The sequence below is a fragment of the Blennius ocellaris genome (assembly GCF_963422515.1).
Source record: "Blennius ocellaris genome assembly, chromosome: 15".
NCBI lineage: Eukaryota > Metazoa > Chordata > Actinopteri > Blenniiformes > Blenniidae > Blennius > Blennius ocellaris.
Window position 1 is genome coordinate 19905342 of NC_137664.1, and position 21639 is coordinate 19926980.

The 21639-nt window shown below is 43.5% G+C and overlaps 1 protein-coding gene across 1 annotated transcript in view; it reads right to left on the bottom strand.

Annotated features, from left to right (window-relative positions):
- Positions 1–1262: 1262 nt before the first annotated feature.
- npr2 (natriuretic peptide receptor 2) overlaps positions 1263–21639 on the bottom strand; it is an 82623-nt gene continuing 62246 nt past the window's right edge. The window contains exons 15-22 of the mRNA XM_080510271.1: positions 20069–20237; positions 13162–13308; positions 12248–12371; positions 10892–10960; positions 10638–10812; positions 7783–7881; positions 5940–6031; positions 1263–1866 (exon numbers count right to left, since the gene is read on the bottom strand). Of these exons, the coding sequence (XP_080366397.1) occupies positions 1804–1866; positions 5940–6031; positions 7783–7881; positions 10638–10812; positions 10892–10960; positions 12248–12371; positions 13162–13308; positions 20069–20237 (938 nt within the window). The 3' untranslated portion in view covers positions 1263–1803. The remainder of the gene's footprint in view (positions 1867–5939; positions 6032–7782; positions 7882–10637; positions 10813–10891; positions 10961–12247; positions 12372–13161; positions 13309–20068; positions 20238–21639) is intronic.

A 21639-nucleotide genomic window follows, 5' to 3' on the forward strand; every position in this document is an offset into this window, starting at 1 on the left:
CCAGGTTCTGACGTTCAGACCGAGGTCAAAATGATATGTTGGGGCTTCTCCTCATGCGTGACCGTCTCACTGAATTAACACCAGAAAGTTTGATGCAAAAATGTGTGTAAATGATAAGGACTTTTTAAAAATGATTATTGTTTCGCCAGTTTAACCAGCATGGAAAAGTGAAGGATAGAAAGAAAGAACAGAGAATGTATGTCTAATTCTCTCACCACATTTATGTTTCTTTAAAGTGTAACTAGAGCTACACTCGGTAGAGCGAAGAGCTCCGCCTTTTGTTCGCTGAAGGGAATTAGCATCGTGAGCGTGATAGCCCTTAGCTCATATCGACGCTAACGAGCCTGTCAGGTGTGTGAAACACTGAGCAGGGAGCGTCTCCATGGCGACGGACACTGATCTCGATTGATGCTCCGATAGTCTCCTTGGAAATGGCGAAAAACAACTTTTTGAAAACGTTCCCATTAATCTCTGTGAAAAAAGGGGGAAAATGCAATGTTTTGAAAACCGTCCGACTCCTTCTCCATGGAAACAGGGGGAAATGGAACTTTTTCAAAATGGTTTGCAAGGGGGACCTTTTCGAATAGACTCGAATTCTGTCTCAGTGGAAATGGAGGAAAACACAACTTTTTGGAAACACCAAGATTCCATCTCCAAGGGAAAAGGGGGACAACGCAACTTTTATAAAACATTCCCCAATCTGTCTTCATGGAAACATTCAGAATCTGTTTTTGTGGAAACGGGGGGAAAATGCAACTTTTCGAAAATGTTTGAAGGAATGCAAGTTTTCTTGGTGTACTTACTTTGAAACAATTTCCAGGATTGCTACGACTTGTGAGACACGACACAAGTTGACAAAATATAAAAGCACAAGGACACTTCCTTCCTCTCCCCACCAGCGCCACGCGGCTCTGGGTCGACGGCGGCCTCCACTAAACTAACCGCTTCACTTCTACATGAACTCCGTTAACTCTCGGCCCCCGGTGTGCAATCCTTTAGGGAGGTCCAGTATTTTCGGGGGAGGGGACATCACAAGGTCATTTATAAATTCTTTCTGGGTTAAAACATGCGGAGGGGTATTACCAGGAGGATACGGCCCAGATACACTGGGCGAGTTGGTGTGATTGGTGCCATGGCGACAGTGAAGTTAATGCAAGAGGGCTCCTGTCTGCTCCTCTCAAGTTACAGCCTTTTTCTGGAAGCAAAGCTCAGTAAGTAACAACCAAAGAAGCTCCAAACACACACAAAAAGTGGCCAGTGGATAACTGGAAAAAGAGTGACTCAGTTTATTGGACAAAATATCTTACAGTATCTTGGATATACATATATACAGACTATCTTGTGGTGTGTGTGTGTGTGTGTGTGTGTGTGTTGATTGATCCCCTGCAGTGTATCGGTTGCTGCGCCTCCAAACTCCAAAGAACGTTTCAAGGAAATACTTATACATCATCGACTTCCAAACACATTATACAAATCTTAATATAGAAAGCACAAAAAATATGAATTTATCAGTGAAAAGTACCCACTCTTAGGACAGAAATTCTTCATACAAAAACAACTTTTTTTCCTGTTTTTTTTTTCTTTCTTCTTCTTCCCTTTGTTTTTTTGTGTGTTTTTTTTGCAGTTACAGTTTGCAGGTAATAAATATACCTGGAATTCCCTCGGTTGTTGTCGGATGGTGTCGTTCTCCTTCATTTAGCGGGGAAATCACCATTAAGGACTTATTCTAGAACAAATAAAGTAGTGGCTCGGCCACTGGAGCTTCTGCTGTCGTCTCCACTGCCGCCGCCGTCAGCAGGCGTCTCAGATAACATACACATCGGTCTTCTCCCCAAGAAGCCAATACGTTCTCATTTTGCCTTTGCCCTGGAAAAACACAGAAATCAATGGGTTGATCAGTGGAGGCGAAGCGAGTGTGTGCATGTTTGCTCATGGAGGAGGCCGGTCCGCTTCATCAGCTTGACCTTGACGCTTCTGCCAGACGATCTGTTTACAACTACAGCTGCAGGAGTGTGTGTGCAAATAAACCAGGGGGAAAGGCAAAAGGCTAATTGCTGTCACCTTAAAGGGTCGATATTTTCTCAATGCCACGCTGAAACGTTGAGTTTGGTCAGATTAAATCATCAGAGAACAGTTTGAATTCTCTCATTGAACATTGAATCTCCGCAGGTTTCCGGGTCGTTGTCCACATCACACGCTCCAAGAGCAAGATCAGCGTTCAGGAAAAAAAACCAAACATATTATCACTGGCACGCTGTTTAACAGTGTTCACAACTATGCTGAATTGAAAACCTCTTGTCACGGGTTGCACGGTGGTTAAACCGCTCACAGTGGGAACGTCCTCGCTTTGACTCAGGGTTTGGGTGGCGTGAGGTTCGGGGTGCGTTTTTCCAGGTCTACAGCACAAAGATGTTAAGTTCAACCGGGTTCTTTGAACCTCATGTAGAACCGAGGGATGAATGCTGGGATCTGGCTTTTGCAAGCTAATCGTAACCCTAACAACTGAGACAGAGACCAATCAAAGTGCATACAAAACATAGCAAGATCTGCTCGAGCGTGTATTTCCTGCCCTCCACAAAACCCTGAAGATTCAGTACGAAGGATTTATACTTTAATCTCACAACACTAAGATTCTAAGGTAAAATGTGATTTTGTGTTGTTTGCATATGATTCCTTTCCTGTATCTGTACCGCGGTCCTGTCAGCGTCTCCTGAAGGTTAAGAAAGAGTCTTGTGCTGGGGGGGTAGACGTTGAGGACTTTCGCTGCATTTTGGGGTGTTTACAAGACACTGGTGCATGGAGCCACTGACAACGCAACTTTTTGAAAATGGCCCCTAAAGTGAAACTTTTAAAAACTCTGCCTCCATGGAAACGGGGGTAAAACACAACTTTTAAGAGTGACTGTGGGTCATTTGGGGGAGTGGTCATCTTTCAAATGGACGGTTGCAGGTCTGATTCCCCATTTCCGCCCCGTTTACATGTAGAAGTGTCCTTGAGCAAGACATTGAACTACAAATTGCTCCCAATGGATGGATTGAGCGCCTTGCATGGCAGCTTCCTCTATTGGTGTGAATGTGTATGTGAAGCGGTCAATGTCATTAACAGTGTAAAGCGCTTTGGAGCAGTGGAAAAACGTCATGAGTGAACTCCTATTCACCGTTACTATGCATGGGCTATGTTATGTACTATGTTCTCCTGGGACTTGATAGTTTAGATGATATAATTTCTGCATTTACCTAACGTTTAATCTCTATCACAAAAATGAAAGCAGTTAGACTAGAAATATCCTGCTTGACTTGCCTTTGTTCGCTGTGCAAGATACAGTGTTTCCATATGCAGAAGTGTTTTCTGTTATTGATTTACAAGAATTATGTCCTCCATGTGTTAGCTTTAATACAACATCTTCATTTATCTGACGTCTTTGGTTTTCTGCTGTCATATAAACGTTCCAAATAAGGAACTGAAATGTCCAAGCTCACATGAACACATCATATTTTCACAGCAGAGCCACTAAACTATGCGACTGGAGCGCGTTGTTATTTTACTCCATCTGACGGGACGTGACCTTTCTAGCCTCATGTTAGCCGTCGTCTGACCGCAGCGTGTGTGTGACCCAACAGAAAAACAAACCTGTACCCGCACTGTAACTCGTCCGGATGCAACAGCTGCTCGCCACACGGCTCAAGACTAAAGATCAGTGTTTGAAACAGAAAGGTTTTACCTTGATATTAAATATGTTAGCTCTTCCTGAATTTGACAGCACAGTTTGGAAATTGTAAGAGATGTTGAGGATCATCTTGAAAAGCTGTCAAATTTAAAGATACTGACTCTGAAAATTGAAATGCTCTTAAAATGCAACTGTGTGTAACGTCTACAGAATGATCACGCTGATCAGATTCAAGGGGAGTGGTGAAGTCCTCTTGATTTTAAGGAGTATAAACATTTTTTATGACTTAAAAAAAAGCGATTCAGCATTTAATTACTTTATGTCACAAAAATACTCATCTTAAATGTTCAAATAAAAAAAAGGAGGGCCATCAGGCTTAAGAGAAAGATTAAGCTTTTCATTCAAGAAATGGACAAAATTAGAGCTGAATTCATCTTTTGTGGTGAAAAACTAGGGAATGAATGATTGAAAGTACAAGCTGAAGGCTGTGTTGGAGGGTCCCTTAAGAAAAAGTTTGGGAATTTTGCTTTAAACAATCAGTTTCAGGTGCATTTAGGTGCCACATGGTGAGATTTTCCGCGCAAACCTCCTCAGAACTCCCTGAGACAGACTTTTAACTCCCCGAAAAACTACTAGGTGTTGTTTTTCTTTTGGAACGCGCCCTGCCAGCCGCAACTCTGAAGAATGAAGTCGGCGAGTGGTCGTCGTGGCAACATCTCCTCTGTGTGACACACCGCAGCAACAAGAAGTTGGAGGTCAGCGCGATCAGAACGGCGTGTGCTCGCTGTGTGTCCTTCACCACTTCATCTGTGGTGAAGGACTCTCGGTGCAGAGCAAAACTTCCACTCCGTGTTTTGTTCACATCCGAGAGCTGCAGTTTGTACCAAAGCGCTCCGCTGACGTGACGACGGCCGGTTGAGCTTCAGACGACATGTTCGATCACAACACAGCAGAGTGGAGCTTCATGTCAGAGTTTTCCGTTATATTTTGTGTCTCAACATGTTTCTCTGATGTTTCCTTGACCTTTCTCAGGCCCCTTTGGGAGTCTGATTACAGAAGGGCGGCGCTCGGAGCCACTGAAAACACCACCTACTTAAAACCCTCTGAAACTTTGTCGTGTAACGATGGAAACACTGCTGCCATGGCCGTCGTAAATAGTTCTTCTGCAAACGCTCGTTATATGGACAATAATGTTGTGACTCCCAGTCCGTACACGGCAAATTGTTGAGCGATTGTCAAGATTTGAAATCTTATTTTTAGACATGGTGTGTGAGTGGACAACACTTTGACAACGTTGCTGCGTGAAAGTAAATGAAATGTCTCAGTTGAAGTGGAGAATACAGACTTCGTTAGCCTGTAGTTAGCGTGGCACAAAGTGTGTTCTCTTACATGTATGCTGCCAACATTATTTTATTCATTTCTCTTCATTCATGTCTGCGGGGCAGTGGTGGATTAAAGGTTAAAGAAGTGAACTTTTCTTTGGAGGCGTGTAGATTTGAATCCCTCTGCTGCCAGGTTAGTCCTGCAGGTCCTAGACCCTAAACTCCCCCGTGCAACGCACTGCTACTAGCATGTGGACTGAAGGTCAATTATAAACAGGAAAGATAAATGCTGAGAATTTCCCCCATCTGGTTCTGGAAGTGGAAGTGTCCAAGGGACAGACACTGAATCACGTCATACTGGCCACCAGCTGTGCGTGAAAGTCTAACATGTGTTATCTAAGACCCCGGTAACATGATGTCTCAAGGGCAAACGTATCGCTTTTACGTTTTTGTTTTAAAGTTACGTTTACACTGCATCTTTTAAACGCTAAAACAAACATGGTTTTTATGTTGGGCCACTCGTTGGTTGTTTTTGTGATAAAGCGTTCCAGCCGTCTACACGGAGACGGCGCGTTTTAAAACACTTCCACCTTGGGAGCTGTTTTCTAAAACTTGTGTTTTCAGTGCCATCCAAAACACAACAAAGGTTTTACCTTTTCACTTGAAAAGATTGTAAACGGGGCCTGAATCGCAAATGTCTTTGCATGGCAGCTCCCGTATCACCATCAGTGTGTGAACGAGGACAGCGAAATGAAAAACACACCTTTAACTCACTTTGGCAAACGTTTCTTCCCAAATCCTGATCAAAGCTCATCTTGTTGATCCTGCTGTTTCCCCTCCGAGATCCCGACAACTCCCTCCAAATGACTTATTCATGCAGATGCTATTTGTAGTAGCACTATATTCAGAGGTCGGCTTCTGAACACGTCGCCAGATAAGAATGTGCTTACCTTCATCTCGACGTCTCCTCGTAACTGGATATCAAAGTATCCGAACTCGTCCAGCACCTCTTTGGTGGCGGAGGATAAGTGGATCTTTAAGGCTGGACAACGAAGAGCACAACAGGCAACGACAAATTACTCTCATGCTAAATATACAGTTTTATTGTGCATCTTTTGAGGCTTCACAGGAGCGAGACGAGCCGGCCGGGTCTCATCCGACGCCAGCGGCCCGGAACGGGAACGGTGATGAAACTGTACAGTTTTGTCCAATTAAAGCAGAGCTGCGAGAGGCGATTCCTGCCCGTGAAGCGTCAAGCTGCAGAGTTTATGGCTGGCTAAGGGCCCTCAGCAGTGCGCGCTATCAATTATTTACCAGAGGAGGCACAATACAGGAAGCCGCTCGGTAGTTAATCAATACATCTGCTGATTCACTGGCAGAATATCCAGCCGCAGCTTCAGAACAGCAGCTCCTGTCGCTGGCAGTTAAGAGCAGAAGCCTCAGTTAAGTTCCAAGAATCAGCAGCTCGACGCGTCTTGTGTTCAGCTGAAGGCTCACATTTCCCCCCCCGCATCAGGAGATACTGTGTTTATTTCAGCAAGTCTTCAGGCCAAGTTTCAGAAGCTGTTTAGACTTTAATTCAAAGGTGAACGCAAACAAGGACAAAATGAAACTGAAGCCTGCAACATGTCATTTCTTCGCGAGAATGTTTTATTGTATTTCAGAATTAAGCAACGCGTAGCCTCCAGGCCTCCAGAGTTAATGGCAGTTATTAAGAACTTGTATCTGTACTTGGTATTGGAAAAGAGCTAAAGGTTAGTACTTGTACTTGCAGACAGTCATTTTCGGTACATCCTGAATTTCACCCAAAATAAAGAATTTCAGCTGCTCACAGATCAGATTAGTCATTATTTCTTTGTTTTTAGTGTAGGTCGTAGTGTTAACAGTTATTCATAGAGAAATGACCCTGCTTTAACTGGAGGATCGGAGTCTTTCTGTGTGGAGTTTTCATGTTCTCCCAAAGACGTGTGAGAGGAAGTGACATGTTGACTCGACTTGTCTGTCGACTGTTTGGTTCAGACGCGGCGGGAAATTTTAAAGTGGTCACTTAAAAAGCTCCACAGCAAATGTCAGCTGGGATCGACTCCAGGTTCCCGTGACAATACCCAGAATAAAGTGGGTATAGAGGATGAATAAATGTTTTGATGATTTAGGCCAAGGGTGTCAAACATAACTTCTTATATGCACAGTTTAGTATGTTGTATCTTTAATTTTTTTTATTTCTACTTTTTATTCTTTCTCTATGTACTTGTATCTTCTTGTTTTATCTGTGACTGCAATAAAGATTAAATCATAAGGCCCATGGGCCAAAACCGGCCCACAATAGGATCTAATTTGACCAAGCCATGTGGAAAATTGTAAATATTTTTAAGGAAACAAATTTCTTAAGAGTTGTGGACACAACATAACACTGTGACTCAAGATGAGATATCAGTAATGCTGCAATCAAACTAGTAAACTTGTATTTACCTCAAAGCCATGCTGTCCGGGTGAGTTTGTAAAAATATGCAAAATGCAACAGCTATAGGAGATTTGTGAACATTTCACTGTATTTTGTACCAGAAGGTTTCGTTAAAATTGGCTCAATGTTAAATTGTAGAAATTCTCAGCAGTAATTGTTACATTTTGTGGAAATATTCACATATTCACCAGATGAAATTGGGCTGAATTCTGGCCCCTGAACTGAAAAGTTTTTGACTCTACTGTTTGAAGCAAAGGTTTTCCTGAAACAAACATGGTTGGTACAGAGCAGAGGCCTGAAGACAAAGTGGTGACAGAGGCTGTGAGACTCACCCTCTCCGTTGGACTCCATTCGGGACGCCGTGTTGACAGTATCTCCAAACAAACAGTACCTGGGCATTTTCAAGCCCACCACACCAGCACACACAGGACCTATAAAACACACACGCACGCAAACACACACACACACGTAAATGCCGCTGTTATTATCACGCAAGCACGTGTTGGAAACGCCGTTAAACAGGAGGACGGAGGTGTGAGTGGCTTTAAAAGACTGTGACGGCGATGAGCACCAGCCTACGCTCGCTGGTCCTCCTCCTGCTGCCAGACAAGGATCTGAACGAGACCGTACACAAACCGAATATCCCGATCCTCCCGTGCCTCCTGGAAACGACGTCAGACCGACAGCCGCAGACAGATCAACATAAAGAGCATCAGAGGTGTTTGGAAGTTACACATGACAGCCTGCGGCTGCGTCGAGCTCAAACATTAAACCCCGTCACGATAAATACTTCCACATCCAGCCGGGGAGGTTTAAATGCTTTAAGTAAGAGAAGTAACAAGCTGTTTATTTTTCACTTCAGGGTCATTCAGCGGCAGTAAATCAGCTCCGTGTTCAGAATGAAGTTATTAAAGCTGTGAATTCATGCACAAACGTCATCATAACTGAACCACAATCACGAGCTGGTGCTGTTTATTGTTTTGTAATGAAACCACACATGCGTGCACGCAGAGAACCACATGCTATGAGCATTAATAATGGCGAGAACACGGACAGATGATGGTATGGTCACTGGTTTTGCGAAAGATCTGATCTAAAAATCTGGAGATCAAGATTGAGATTCTTCATTGTTTGCTTTTATGTGTTTGTTTTATTTCTTTTAGCCCCGTTTCCACCGCACAAAAAGTGCAGGGACGGAACGTAGCAGTACGGCAAATCGTAACCGGAGCCCGATCTGGTGCGTTTCCACCGGAGAAAAAAGGAGGTTAAAATGTAGGCGGGGCCTAGAGCTCCGCAGATACGTGACGTTGCAACAGTGATCTTATGAATCCTCTCTTGTTGTTTACTTCCTCCACTTTGCACGAGTTGTTCCAACGCCAGCAGGAAACCTGAACCGTACCGGACCATACCGCTCCATTCCTGCACTTTTTGTGCAATGGAAATGGGGCTATGAATGGTGCTTTCTAAATAAATTTGCCTTGCCTTGCCTTACGACAAACGTGGCGCACATGTGCAGTAAAATATTTTTCCCGTTTCCAAACCAATGAAGTTGAAAAGTTACACCTTGGAGCCATATTGAAAATGTTGCGTTTTCAGTGGCTTCGAGCACCGTTGTCACCCAAAATGCTATGAAAATGTGCATTTTCACTTGAAAACATTGCCTTGTAAACCTTGCCCGTGCACTCGCCATTCTTAATGTTTATATTGTGTTGCTCTCTGTGCATGTGTGTGTGGTTCCATTACAAAAGCAACCAACAGCACCCACTAGTGGCCCTGCATGAAAACTACATTGTTTTCAACATTTCTGTTGTTTTCATGTAAACAGATTGTTTTCAAATTGTTGCCATGTGAACGTGAAACTTTTCTGAACATGAAACAAACAAAAAGTATACGTTCTCACTTTTATTGTTGTATAAACCAGGCCAGTGTTTGTCCTGTGATGAAGTTGTTGACTTAGTGACCTGCTTTCACCTAAACTGAGTTGGGACCTGACTTGGATAAAGCAGAAAAGAAGATGGCCGGATGATATCAGACCAGCCATGACATCCTGATATCTCTTGTATAAACATTCCCTTTGGATTGGACTGGATTGGAGTTGACTTTTTCCTGATTCAGACAGTTGGATCTCTGTTTTGTTCTGCTGCTGTGCTCATTAGTGGCCAGTTTCCCCTTCTGGGGCCAATCAACCGCTGATAGACTCAAAGCGGAATTACAAAGGGGATAATCATCTTCCTGAGGCGCGACGGAAATAACAGCGGCACAAAAAAAAAAAAAAATGGAGATGGATGCAGCTGTGACGAGTGGCCGCCATGTACTGTAAACAACCTGAAGAAGAAGACAGCTGCACCTAAAAGGACATCAGTGACGAGGGCTCGTCCGTCTGTGATCTGTTCTACGTCCCTGCAGGATAAACAGCAGCAACACAGGCTGGGAAAGTACGCACATCCTTCATTCAGCAGGACTTGCTGAGAATAGGAGAGAGATTATTTACCGTAATGTGAGATTGATTCGACCAAACCCCTTTAAAGCACGACACGGATAGTTATTGAATGTTCAAGGTTCTCTCTGCTACAAGTACCGATTCAGCAATGTTACTTTGTTAAATATTACTAGAGGATCATCATGGAGGCCAGAGAGACGTCATGATGTTCTACTTTTTTTATATCTTAAACTTATTTTACTTGGGGGGGGGTTCTCTTTTTTGCAAGGACAGTTGGTCGAAACATACAAAACATGTAAATAAATATAACTCTTGATTTTTACCTTCTTTTAAAGTAATCCAGAAACCTTTTTTTTTTTTTAAAAAACAGTGACATGTTAGTCGACTCGATTTAGAGAACCCCCCCCCCCCCCCCATAGTATTTGCTCATTGTCACATAATTTTAAATAATGACAAAGTGAAAAATTACAGAAACAGTGAAAAACCTCCACCGGTGAGGCGGCGACACGTTCACGTATCAATATGACGTAACATGGCAACGGCAGGCAGCAGTGTCACAGCGCAAACAAACAGACTGAGAATGGGCTAAATAAAGACAATGATGGCTATTTATAATTGTATGGTATTACCGGCCGATAAATATCGGTACCGATAGTTATCGTGTATCCTTTCTAAAAAAAAAAATGGCATAAGAAGGTCAGACGGGTCGCTGCGATGAGTCTCTCTGTGAGTTTGGACGTGACTCACCCGTGTGGATTCCTATCCTGAGTCTCAGCTGGTCGTTGGGTCTGTGTCGGATCTTGAAGGTTTTCACCTGCTCCAGCAGAGCCAGTGACATCCCGGCGATCTCTCTGGCGTGGAGCTTCCCGTTGCGTACCGGCAGGCCCGACACCACCATGTAGGCATCGCCGATGGTCTCCACCTGAGGGAGCGACCGCAACCATCAAAGCGTCTGACAGAGGGAACGAACTTGTAAGAGATCATCGTACGCCCTGACCGACCTTGTATACGTCAAAGTTATCGATGATGGCGTCGAAACACGTGTACAGATCGTTGAGTAACGTCACCACCTGCAGAGAGACAGAAACTTTTTTCACGAGGAAGCCAGAGCGAGATAAGAAGTGAAGTGTTTCAGCTGGCATATTTGACGCTACGCCTACTGAATTCAGCGGGACTGGAGTGAAAAACGAGCGCTTGTAAATTCAACATGAGACAATATGTTTTCTTTAGTTAAAAGGCTGACAGATCGGGAGTCTGGCGAGCCTGCGAACACTCACACTCTCACATTATTTGTGTGGCTGGATGACGGCCCACCGAGGCTCTCCGACAAACACATTTACAAGATCATAAATCACTTCCACAGATGGAATATTACAAACACAAGCTGTGCTTGTATAGTAACTGTAACACAACAGTGCTGTCGGGGGTTAATCATTTAGCCAGTGACTGTCATTACCATTTAGATTTCTTCTGAATTGATAATTTCTTTAAAAAGCTGCTGAATAATACATGAACTCGATATCCTGTATTTAAAAAAATGAGAAATATTATGAAGTGACTCAAGTATTACAACTACACTTCACAGCTCAAGGGCTTACTTTTACAATATTTACATTTTCTGGACCACCAATCAAATGAATCGCGAAATATTGTGAAAACTGTGCTGGAAGCATTTGCCGTTCAGAACTTGTTTGGCTGTTTTCCAGCTTTATTTATCACTATTCAAAAACAAAACAATACAATAAAGAACATAAGTGAATCCTTAAGACATACATTCATATTGAAATGAAGGTCAAAGAAGTATTTTGACCAAAATGTTGTTTTACACTATATTATTAGTCTACAATCAAGATTTTGTTTCATTTCCCCCGTTTACTTTTTAGCATTTGTTTGCCCGTATGAAAGTTTGTTTATTTGTGGACAGGTGTGCATACTTGAATACAGATGATTTATTTTGTGTATGTATGTGTATGTGTATGTATGTGTATGTGTATGTATGTGTATGGGTATGTATGTGTGTGTATATACAGTATATACTGCAGACAAAGTCAAATTAGTATCAATTGATTTTTTTTCTTTATATATGTATCTGTATTTTGTATGATTTGACAAGTCTGGAATGAATAAATGGATGAATTGTGTAATTTAAACAGCAACTCCTAATGTGTTAAGGGATAACACGACAACTCTGCATCAACTACTCCCATCCAACAAGAGAACTATTTTGAGTGTGTGTGTGTGTGTGGGAAAACACGCTCTGTAGGTAGAGACCTGATGCCCGTGAACGAGAGGAAGATGGAAGGAATCCCAGGAAACTGGAGTCACATGAGCCGGCACAGAGGCAGTCGGACGTGTACCTGCAGCGGCGTGCTCTCCGCAGACATGGACGTGAAGCCCACGATGTCGCTGAAGTAAATGGTGACGCTGTCGAAGGCTTCGGCCTGAACCGTCTCCCCTCGCTTCAGCTGCTCTGCTACCGAGCTGCAGGGACACAGAGAGACGGGGACGTCGAGAAAAAAAACAGGTTGACGACGCTGAAAGAGCAAAGCAGGATCAGAAGAAGCTGAAACCGGGTCGGGATTCCTGAAAAAAACTTTTACATAACACCTGGTAGCCTCGACTAGGAGTGTAAAGTCCTGTTTACATGATATTTTGAACTGAAAACATGTTAACGACATAATTTTCAGCATTTCTGCCATGTAAATGGACATCGTTTTCAAAATGCTGCTGTTTAAATGTGAAACTTTTCCGAAACAAAAACGGAAAAAACTATGCGATTTCACTTCGAAGTTGCATAAACGAGGCCAAAATGTCCCTTTATCTCAGCTTCTTCTCTCACCGGAGTTTGATCTTGATTAACTAAAGCCAAAGTCGCTTGTCGCGACCAAACGCACGTTGAGAAAGGCGATCATCCTCTCTCTCAGGCGTTTCTCCGTCTGCCCGGCTTTAATGGAGAAAAGAGGATAAACGGCTGCGAGAGACGGGGGATTTTGTCGAAACGCTTCGGCTCGCTATCACGTCTGCTCTCCTGTTTTTGGCCTTAACAAGCGCTTCGTCTGTCAGCTCTGGCTGTTCTCTTTCATCTGCGACGGGATCACCCCCCCGGGAAATGCCGCTCTGTTAATGAAACCCTGCGTTTGGGAGGAATCCTGACTTTTTAATGAATACGGGGATTTATCTGGTGACGTGTCATCGTAACACTCTATCTGGGTAATTGGAATGTTGTGAAGTGTCTGATTGGAAGGCCAGAAATGTGAAAGTGTGTTCTCACTGCGGGAGGATTTGATAGAGGAGGTTTTCAGCTTTGCGTTTCTCCTCCAGGTAGGCTTGAGTCCGCTCCTCCACCAGGTTCTCCAGATTGTTGGCGTACTGCTCCATCCTGGACAGCAGGTTGTTCAGGATGCTGGTGCTGCCTTCCCTGGGAAACACACACACATACAGCACAATGAGATGACAGTTCGGACAACTTGCTGCATTTCATAATCACTTTTCCTGTTGGCGATGATAATAAGATTTTACATCATAACACAAACCTATTATTGTCTCTATATGTGCAGTGTACGTTTTATCAAAGATTTAATGATTTAATTATGATCAATTGTGTTTCCTGCATGGTGCAATCATGCCCAGCGTGCTCGGAAAAGTGTAATCATAAAAATTATGATTATTCGAATTGAAACTTGGATGACTACTTTGAATTATTTCCTACTTTTGTGGGCAAAAGCATAGAAATCAAGCAAATCCTGCCAACCACTGCTAGTGTGAACTGCAGACTCACACACGATAAAAAAGAAGAAGAATCACACCCAATGAAAAGCTACAACAAAACAGTTACTGAAGCTGTGGTATAAATCAGCTGATGGTCTGAGTCCTCAGATATTCTGGAAGTTTGCTATACAAGTTGAGAGCTGATCCACCTCGTTTGTTTTGGAAGAAAGTGGCTGAAGACGACTTGAGGAGTCTGAACACGTTTCAACATCCCAGCAAATGAAAGGCGGATTCAGGCGCGAGACCATTTACTGCCTCACAAAGCAGTGAAATAATGTGTCCTTAGACACTCAGAGATCCAACGTTATGATTGAACAACTGTGTTGTTCAGGACTCTGGCAGCAGCTTGTATGTAGATGACTTCATCCAGGTATCCAGGCGATTTGGCACCTCATGCACACTCACGCTCCTGAAAGTCCTTCACCGGTGATGCAAACCCTGCCATTTTTCTTTTTTTTTTTTGCAGTTTTTTTAACAGAGCTCTGTGTGAAAACCCTCATAGCCTCTCGATGACATGCTCGGGACGGCTTTCTCAGACTCTACAAAGCTCTCGTTGGACCCACTAGTCGACGGACACCCGGTCCAAGTGCTTTTACAGGCTGCGTAGCGCTGAGTCAACTGACCTTTACGTGTAGAACTGGTGAGCGCTTTGTATGAAAGGACGGCAGGAATTCAAGTACTTTTAGCACTTTAGCAGTTCTTTCAGCTTTACATAATTTCTGACTTTACAAGTTAAATGGCAGTGTGTGTGTGTGTGTGTATGGTGGAGTAGCGTTCCCTCCCGCAGTAAAGCCCATCAGTTTCAAGGGAGAAATAAAGTAAAGCCTCAAAGTGTGTGAGCGCCACAGAAGCTGCAGCTCCATTCCAAGCAGCCTTCTATTTTCATCTCTCCCCGTGCGATCGCAGCCTTTTGCAACGTCTTTTCAAAATTATATAAGGCATCGCTGCATTCATATAAACACGTGCGGGTGTGCGCACAACTTTACTCCGACGGAGTGGGAAGAAGGTGAGTCATCGTCCACGCCACCGTGGCGGCTAAAAGCATCAATGTCTGGCGCCCTGCCACGTTTCTTGTAGGTCAAGCAGCCCACACACGCCCACATGTTTAAGTTTAAAGAAGCAACACATCAGCGGGAGACATGAAACGCTGATGAGTATCAACACGATGGATGCAACCGCACGCTCCACATACCGCTACCCGCAGTCTGACGAACGGCTGGTTATTTTTTGGGGGGGAGGGAACGATTGGCACCACTGTTTGTTGGTTCATATCACTTTTTGCATGTGTGCATCATAGATAATGGGAACACTTTGGGGTTGTTATTTACACAGCAGTGTTTTGAAAACAACGGCAGTTTACACAGAAACGGCATAAATGATGAAAGCGATTGTAATAGTGCAGCCCAATGCTTTAAGCGTTAACGTCTAAACATGTATTGGATGTCCAACATCGTGAAACGCAAAACTATTTTCTTTTGTCGTCTCCCACAGTGGAGTCCAAATGCAAAGTCGTTTCAAATAAACAATCCGTTAGATCAAAATGAACTAACAAAAATGCATCTACGTCTCAGCGTTGCATTGTTGCAGCAGCGTTGCAGTTGGAATGCATCACCTCCGTGAAGCAACCACATGATGTCACAAAGGTTCCTACATATATTCATTATCGTTCACGGTTCATTATTCCCCCTTGTAGATTAGTGTATTACGCCCACAGAGATATATACCAAGGGTTAGGGTTAGTAATAAAAGGTTAGTTTTGTAATAAAACCAAATGCATGAGCTGAGAATACGCTATGAACATTAACAATGGTAAAGACGATGACGTTGCTGACATATCGCTGTTATCACACAGATCCGAGCATTTCCCAATTAACAGCAGTTACACAACCAGGCTCTTTGTTCTTTGTCTCTTTGTCTCTTTTTTTTTTACTGTGTCGCATCGTATTGGAAATTATGAAATGGTGCACATAGCTCTAAGCTGCTGTTCACATGGAGTCTGATCAGATCATAAATAAAGTTTAAAGTCCTTCCATCTGATAAAATAGATCCAATCTGATCAGATAGTCGTGTTTACATGATGGCGCTGCCATCTGATTATTTAAATTCAATTTAACCACAGCTACTTCAGTTTGATTCAATCCAGATGAAGAATCTGAAAACATCTCTGCTGTTAGAAGTAGAACACTGCTGCAGTATGAGCTGGAGGATTTTTCATGTCCATGTCTATGACAAGAAGGTTTTTCTAATACACGTCACAGAAAAAGGTTTTTCCTCAAACTCTTGGCTTTTTTTCTCAGAAATCTGACTTTAATAACACTAATCGCAGAATTCCGACAATAATTTGAGGATTCTGGATTCTGTTGTCACTTCGATGGTTAAATCTGGTGTGACAGATCAGCTGTTCAGCCCGGCTTCTTCTCTCTGTGTGGGTGAAACTGAAGCTTTAACTGTTGAACAGCCTTGTTGTCATCACGTCCGTCAATCCCCAATCCCACACACACACACACACACACACACACACACACACACACACACACACACACACACACACACACACACACACACACACACACACACACACACACACACACACACACACACACACACACACACACACGCGCACACACACACACACACACACACACACAAGCCAAATATAACATCCATCCATCCGGTCATGTCAACAGCATACATTTCCCTAATGAAAATACTGGACGGACAGTGCATTAACCAACAGGCCTCTGAGGTGAAGGGAGGACCGATGCCTGCAGCTGTCAGGAACATCCTTGAGTGCCTCCGAGGTTATCAATCATATCAAGATCTCCGCTTCCAGCCACTCCAAATGGAAAGCTATACATCACCGGGCTCATCCTGCCCGGAGTTACTCGAGCTAGCAGAGGGAGAGGTGGAGCTGAGAGGAACAACATACAGATCTGTTTACAGGACTTCCCCGACGCCTGCTTGTACAGATCCAAAGAAACTCCACGCGTCAGTGTTTGCCGTCTATTGTGCAGCTGTCATACCGACACACGCGCTCCAGTGGCGAGAGGCAAGGTCAGTGTAGTGGATTGGTCAACAAAACTTGTGAATCAAGCTGTTTATTGTTGGAACAAGGCAATAAATATCAGCTTTAGCCTTAGAACCCATGTGTCTGTCAACCTTTTCCCAGTTATTCAGTTTTCACAAAAGACAGGAAATGGATCTAAGTGTGAATCCTGTGACACTGAGAGACTCTCGAGCCAGAGTGCTGCCTCACCTTGTGCCATGATTACCTCCTCAACTGACAGAGCTGTCAAACATACAGACAGCAGAGACTTTTTATTTTCCCGCGCATCTGAAAACTACAGAGTGTATATTTATAGAAAGATGGAAAAAAAAAAAACCTGAGAGACAAAAATTTTAAAAAACAGGCAGCTTTCCTTCTGAAAAAAAATCCTTTCTCCAAAAGGAGTGTGAAATAAAAACAGGATGTGGTGATTCTCAAATCAGATCAACCCCCCTTTTTTTTTTAAAGCAAAAACCTACAAACAGAATGTAGGAGTATAAATGCATTGTATGCTTCTTACATTTAAACACGACAGAGCTTTAATGTTAAACTAGGACTGGGAGTCATGACACTCTCGAGGCCATTGTTGTTATTGTTTCTCTACTGAGCATGTGCAGAAGAACTATTGACTCCTGCCGTGGTGCCCATGCAGGGTAGCGGTGTTCCTGAAACGTTTTCCGCCGTCGACGTGGACATTCAGTCATAGCTTTTTCCAAAAGTCCCTTTTGTCCGTTCTGACAGAGAAGAAGACCTTCAAAAAGTTACGTTCTCAGTGGTTCCAACCAACGTTGTGTCAAAGAACACTAAGAACGCAATGAGTTTTCCATTTTCAGTTCAAAATGTTGTCGTGTGAACGGACACTTCGTATCACCAGTTAGCTGGTTAAAAGAGAGAAAACCCTGAGTGCTAATCACTAAACCACCATGAGGCTAAAACGTCTGTACATTGTCCCTCAGTGAGAAAAGCGCTGGGACGCCTCTGAGTTAAGTGAGTCTAAAACTGGTGCTTGTGTTTCTTTCTATTGTTTCGGGAATGTTTTTTTTTTTTTTGGACAAAGAGAGCTGAAAAAATAACATGCAACGCTAAATGATTTTTCTCCTTTTAACCACACGTCTAACAAAGCCACTGACGTGCTACTCCTCCAGCTCGCTGCGTCCCTTTGTCACGGTGAATGAAACACTACAATCACAATTAATTTCACGATCGATTCCAAGGCAGCAGGATCCCATTCTGCAGCCTTCCTACTCCTGCTCGATAAGGCAAAGTGAGCACTGTGAGGTTCCCATCAACAGGTGACTGAATGAGCGATTGATCAATTTTTACTCCACCGGAGATGGATGAATGTTCCTCCTCTCGCTCGAGAAAGGTGACATTGGTCCGGATCATGTCCTGCTGGAAAACTCTGATGTTGGCATTCACGTGGATGTTATTGAAGATATATTGACTGCCTTTTAAAACATTAGCAATAACATTCAGAGGTGACAGAGTCCTCTTCGGGCAGAATACTAAACACTGCCACATTGTTTTGATGAATGTTGAATGAATTAAAGGTGTTGACTCGGCATTCAAACTTTCCAGGCTCTTCCAAACTCTCCTCAGGAAAGTTTTACGTTTAAACAGAAAACGATGTGCGTTTTACACGGAAATGGCAGAAATACTGAAAATGTAGTTTTTATGTGGGGCTCCTCGTGGGTACTGTTGTTTGTTGTTGTAATGAAACCACACACGTACTCAGAGAACAATACGATACACAGTAAGCATTAACAATGGGAGCAGGGGGACATTCATATGGGCAGATGAACTAGTTGGATTGTTATTACGGTGACTGTCGACTATAAAACTACCAAGAAAATGGACTAGGACTGATAACACTGTGGAGGAAACATTGTTGTTATTGTCCATCGACTCACGCATGTCTAGAAAAACTATTTACTGCAGCAGTGGTGCACATATGCGGTAGCAATGTTTGTACAAATGTGTGTTTTGCATTTCCAGAGACTTTGACTAACGTTGTCATGTAAATGGACACCCAAAATGCAACAGACGTTTTCCCAAAATGTACAAAGGAAACTGGGCCTTGATCAGCAATGACAAGTCCATGTGCAGAAGAACTGATTACACCGGACATGGTGCACATCTGCAGCAGCAGCTTTTCAGAAAAGTTGCATTTTCATTGACTCCGAGCACCGCCGTTGTGTCATTGCACCCCCAAAACACCACAAGTTTTCTGTTTCCACTTGCAAGCGTTGTCGTGTAAACCCAAATATTCCACTTCTTGGGAACCTTCTCCAACCTCGTCCTGTGGGCTCTGAGGCTGATGCCCCTCCAATGGGAGGAGAAACTTCCCCATGAGGTGCCAGAATCACCTCCAATTGGTTTCTTTAAACACAGATGGGTAGCAGATGTATGAAACGGGGTTTTCACCTCGTAACTTTAGCGGATCTTCGGATTTGAAAATGGCGTCTGACAGCCAAGGGCACCTTCTCAAGCTGTGGATGGGACATGGCAGGGCAAGTCTGCAGATACAGTTGATGACCAGTGTTTCAGCTCCACTGGTCATACTGAGGTCAGTGAATTCACCATGATGGACTCACACACCAGAAAGTGCTTCGGCCTTTGTGCTTGTAATCTAAATGTGTGTGTGTTCTTTCATGTCACTTTATTTCCCGCAGTGCTTCATACAGTAACTCACTCTGACGGAGCTACCCCCCCACCCTCCCCCCCCCCCCACCCTCCCCCCCCCACAACACACACACACAAAAGTCAGAACCAAGATATTCATATGAAAGATTCATGAGATCATCGAGAAACAACAGCAGAAACACGGCCACACACACACACACACTCGATTCTGCTACACACACCCTGACTCACGCTGAGAGACGGAAAGGCAGCGAAGAGGCCTTCCTGTCCAGAAGTGCCTGTCGGGAATCACAATCAGCCTCTTATCTAAAATTGTGTCCATGATTTCCAGAACATGACTCTTTTTTTTCCTGTTTGCCTTTCTGAATCTCTTAAAGGAATCAGCTGCAGTGGGAGTCGGGGGGGAACATGGGGGTTTTCAACACACACTTCATATCTTGTTCTGAGGAGGAGACGTATTTTCCCGCAAAACCTCTGGTACTCTCAGGCCAATAGTGTTTTCAAGTAAAAAAGTGAAACTTTCATAGTGTTTTGGACGTCTGTTTACACGGCAACGGAGCTCAAAGCCAATTGAAAACACAACTTTTTGAAAATGGCCCAGAAGGTGGAAAAGCCTCTGTAAGCAGACGTCGTTTTCAAAACGTTGCGACGTAAATGCAAACCGTGAACCGGCCATTTGAAGGGAAAACGCTGTGGGAGGAAGTGAAGCGCGGTTTCTCACTTGTTGAGTTTGGCCATGTAGATCTTGATGTGGCTGAAGTCGGCCCTCTCCGCCGGGTCCTCGGCCCAGCAGCCGTCCATCAGGATGGTCAGCTCCTCCGAGTGGCAGTGGTTGTCCGTCGTCGGCCGGAAGTACGGCTTCTGACCGTTCCTCACCTTCTGGACGATCTCTGGACGAGAGTGGTCGTATCGTCAGCAACGGAGGCAGAAACACTTTTGGTCTCAGTATTTTTTTCCTCTCTACTGTGTTAATTCATACAGGAAAAAAAAAGTTTGTGTTAAAACTTCAGTTAGACAGGAAAGACAAATGCTTTCGGGACGCTACGGTGAGCTTTGTGCTATGCTTCGTTGCAACTATGTTTAGTGAAGTTTTTTTGTTTTTTTTGAAAGGATTTCAGCAGAAGGTGCCCTGGACAATGTTTCCCCAATCAAGTCTTTGGGGAGCGACAACTCTCCATGTTTGAAATGTTTCTGCTTCATCTGACCACATTGGAACGCTCGGTCATGACTAAATCATTTGCACCATTAGGTGTGTAGGAGCATTGGGGGGTGGGGGGGTCCCCTGAGGACCAGGGTTACAAAAGACTGTCTCAGGAGGATTCACAGCTGCAAGACGGACACTGTGTCTATTATCTTGTTTTATTAAATCCGTGATTCATACCTTGGTTACATTCAAACCCTGTGAACATTTGTCTGCCCAGAAGAATGTCAATTCCAACCCAGATAATTTACGCAGCAATGTTTTTAAGTGAAAAACACGTGGAGCATTAGACCCCTCCACATAGGGCAATTAAATTCTGGAGGTTTGAATGCACCTCAACGTGAAATACGTCCTCCAGTTGGAGCTTTTTCTATAACAGCCTCAACACAGTCCGCCATCATCCATCTACACCAAGGCCAAGAAATAATCGAGGTCTTTAAAAATGAAAGACTAGATTCCCTCACAATCACAAGATCAGTAAAGCACATACAGTGCGAGTAAAAGTATCTCAAGTGGACAATAGCGACTGCATTTCTTCTACAGCAGTTAAAACTTCTGTCCCTATTATTGAGTCATATGTTTGTTTGATTTGTTGGTTCTGTGTTTCACTGATATGCGGGCCTTGCCATGCTGATGCTGATTTCATGTTGGATTTTAGTGCGTTTCTCTTGTGGCATCACACATTCTATTACTCAATTTGTTGGGAATCTGAAAACATGCTTTAGTGTGAAACCACACAATGTAACAACAGTTGTAAACAATGGGCCTGATTTACTAACATACATGCATAAAGTATATTAAATGAAACATTTACACAAATACTGTCCATCAGGAGTGTCAAACATGAAGCCCGCTGGTAAAAACCGGCTCACAAGAGGCTTCAATTTGGCCAAACCACCCAAAAAACTGTGAAACTTTCAAAGAAAACGTTGATTTTTTTTTTTTTTAGCAAATGTCTTCAGAGTAGCAACACAACACTGAGACGTGAGCTGAGATATTAGTGATGCTGCCATGAAAGCGAGGTTTTATTAAAATGTACTTCATGTTGAGATTGTAGTTGTTTTCTGTAGTAATTGTATACATTTGTAAAC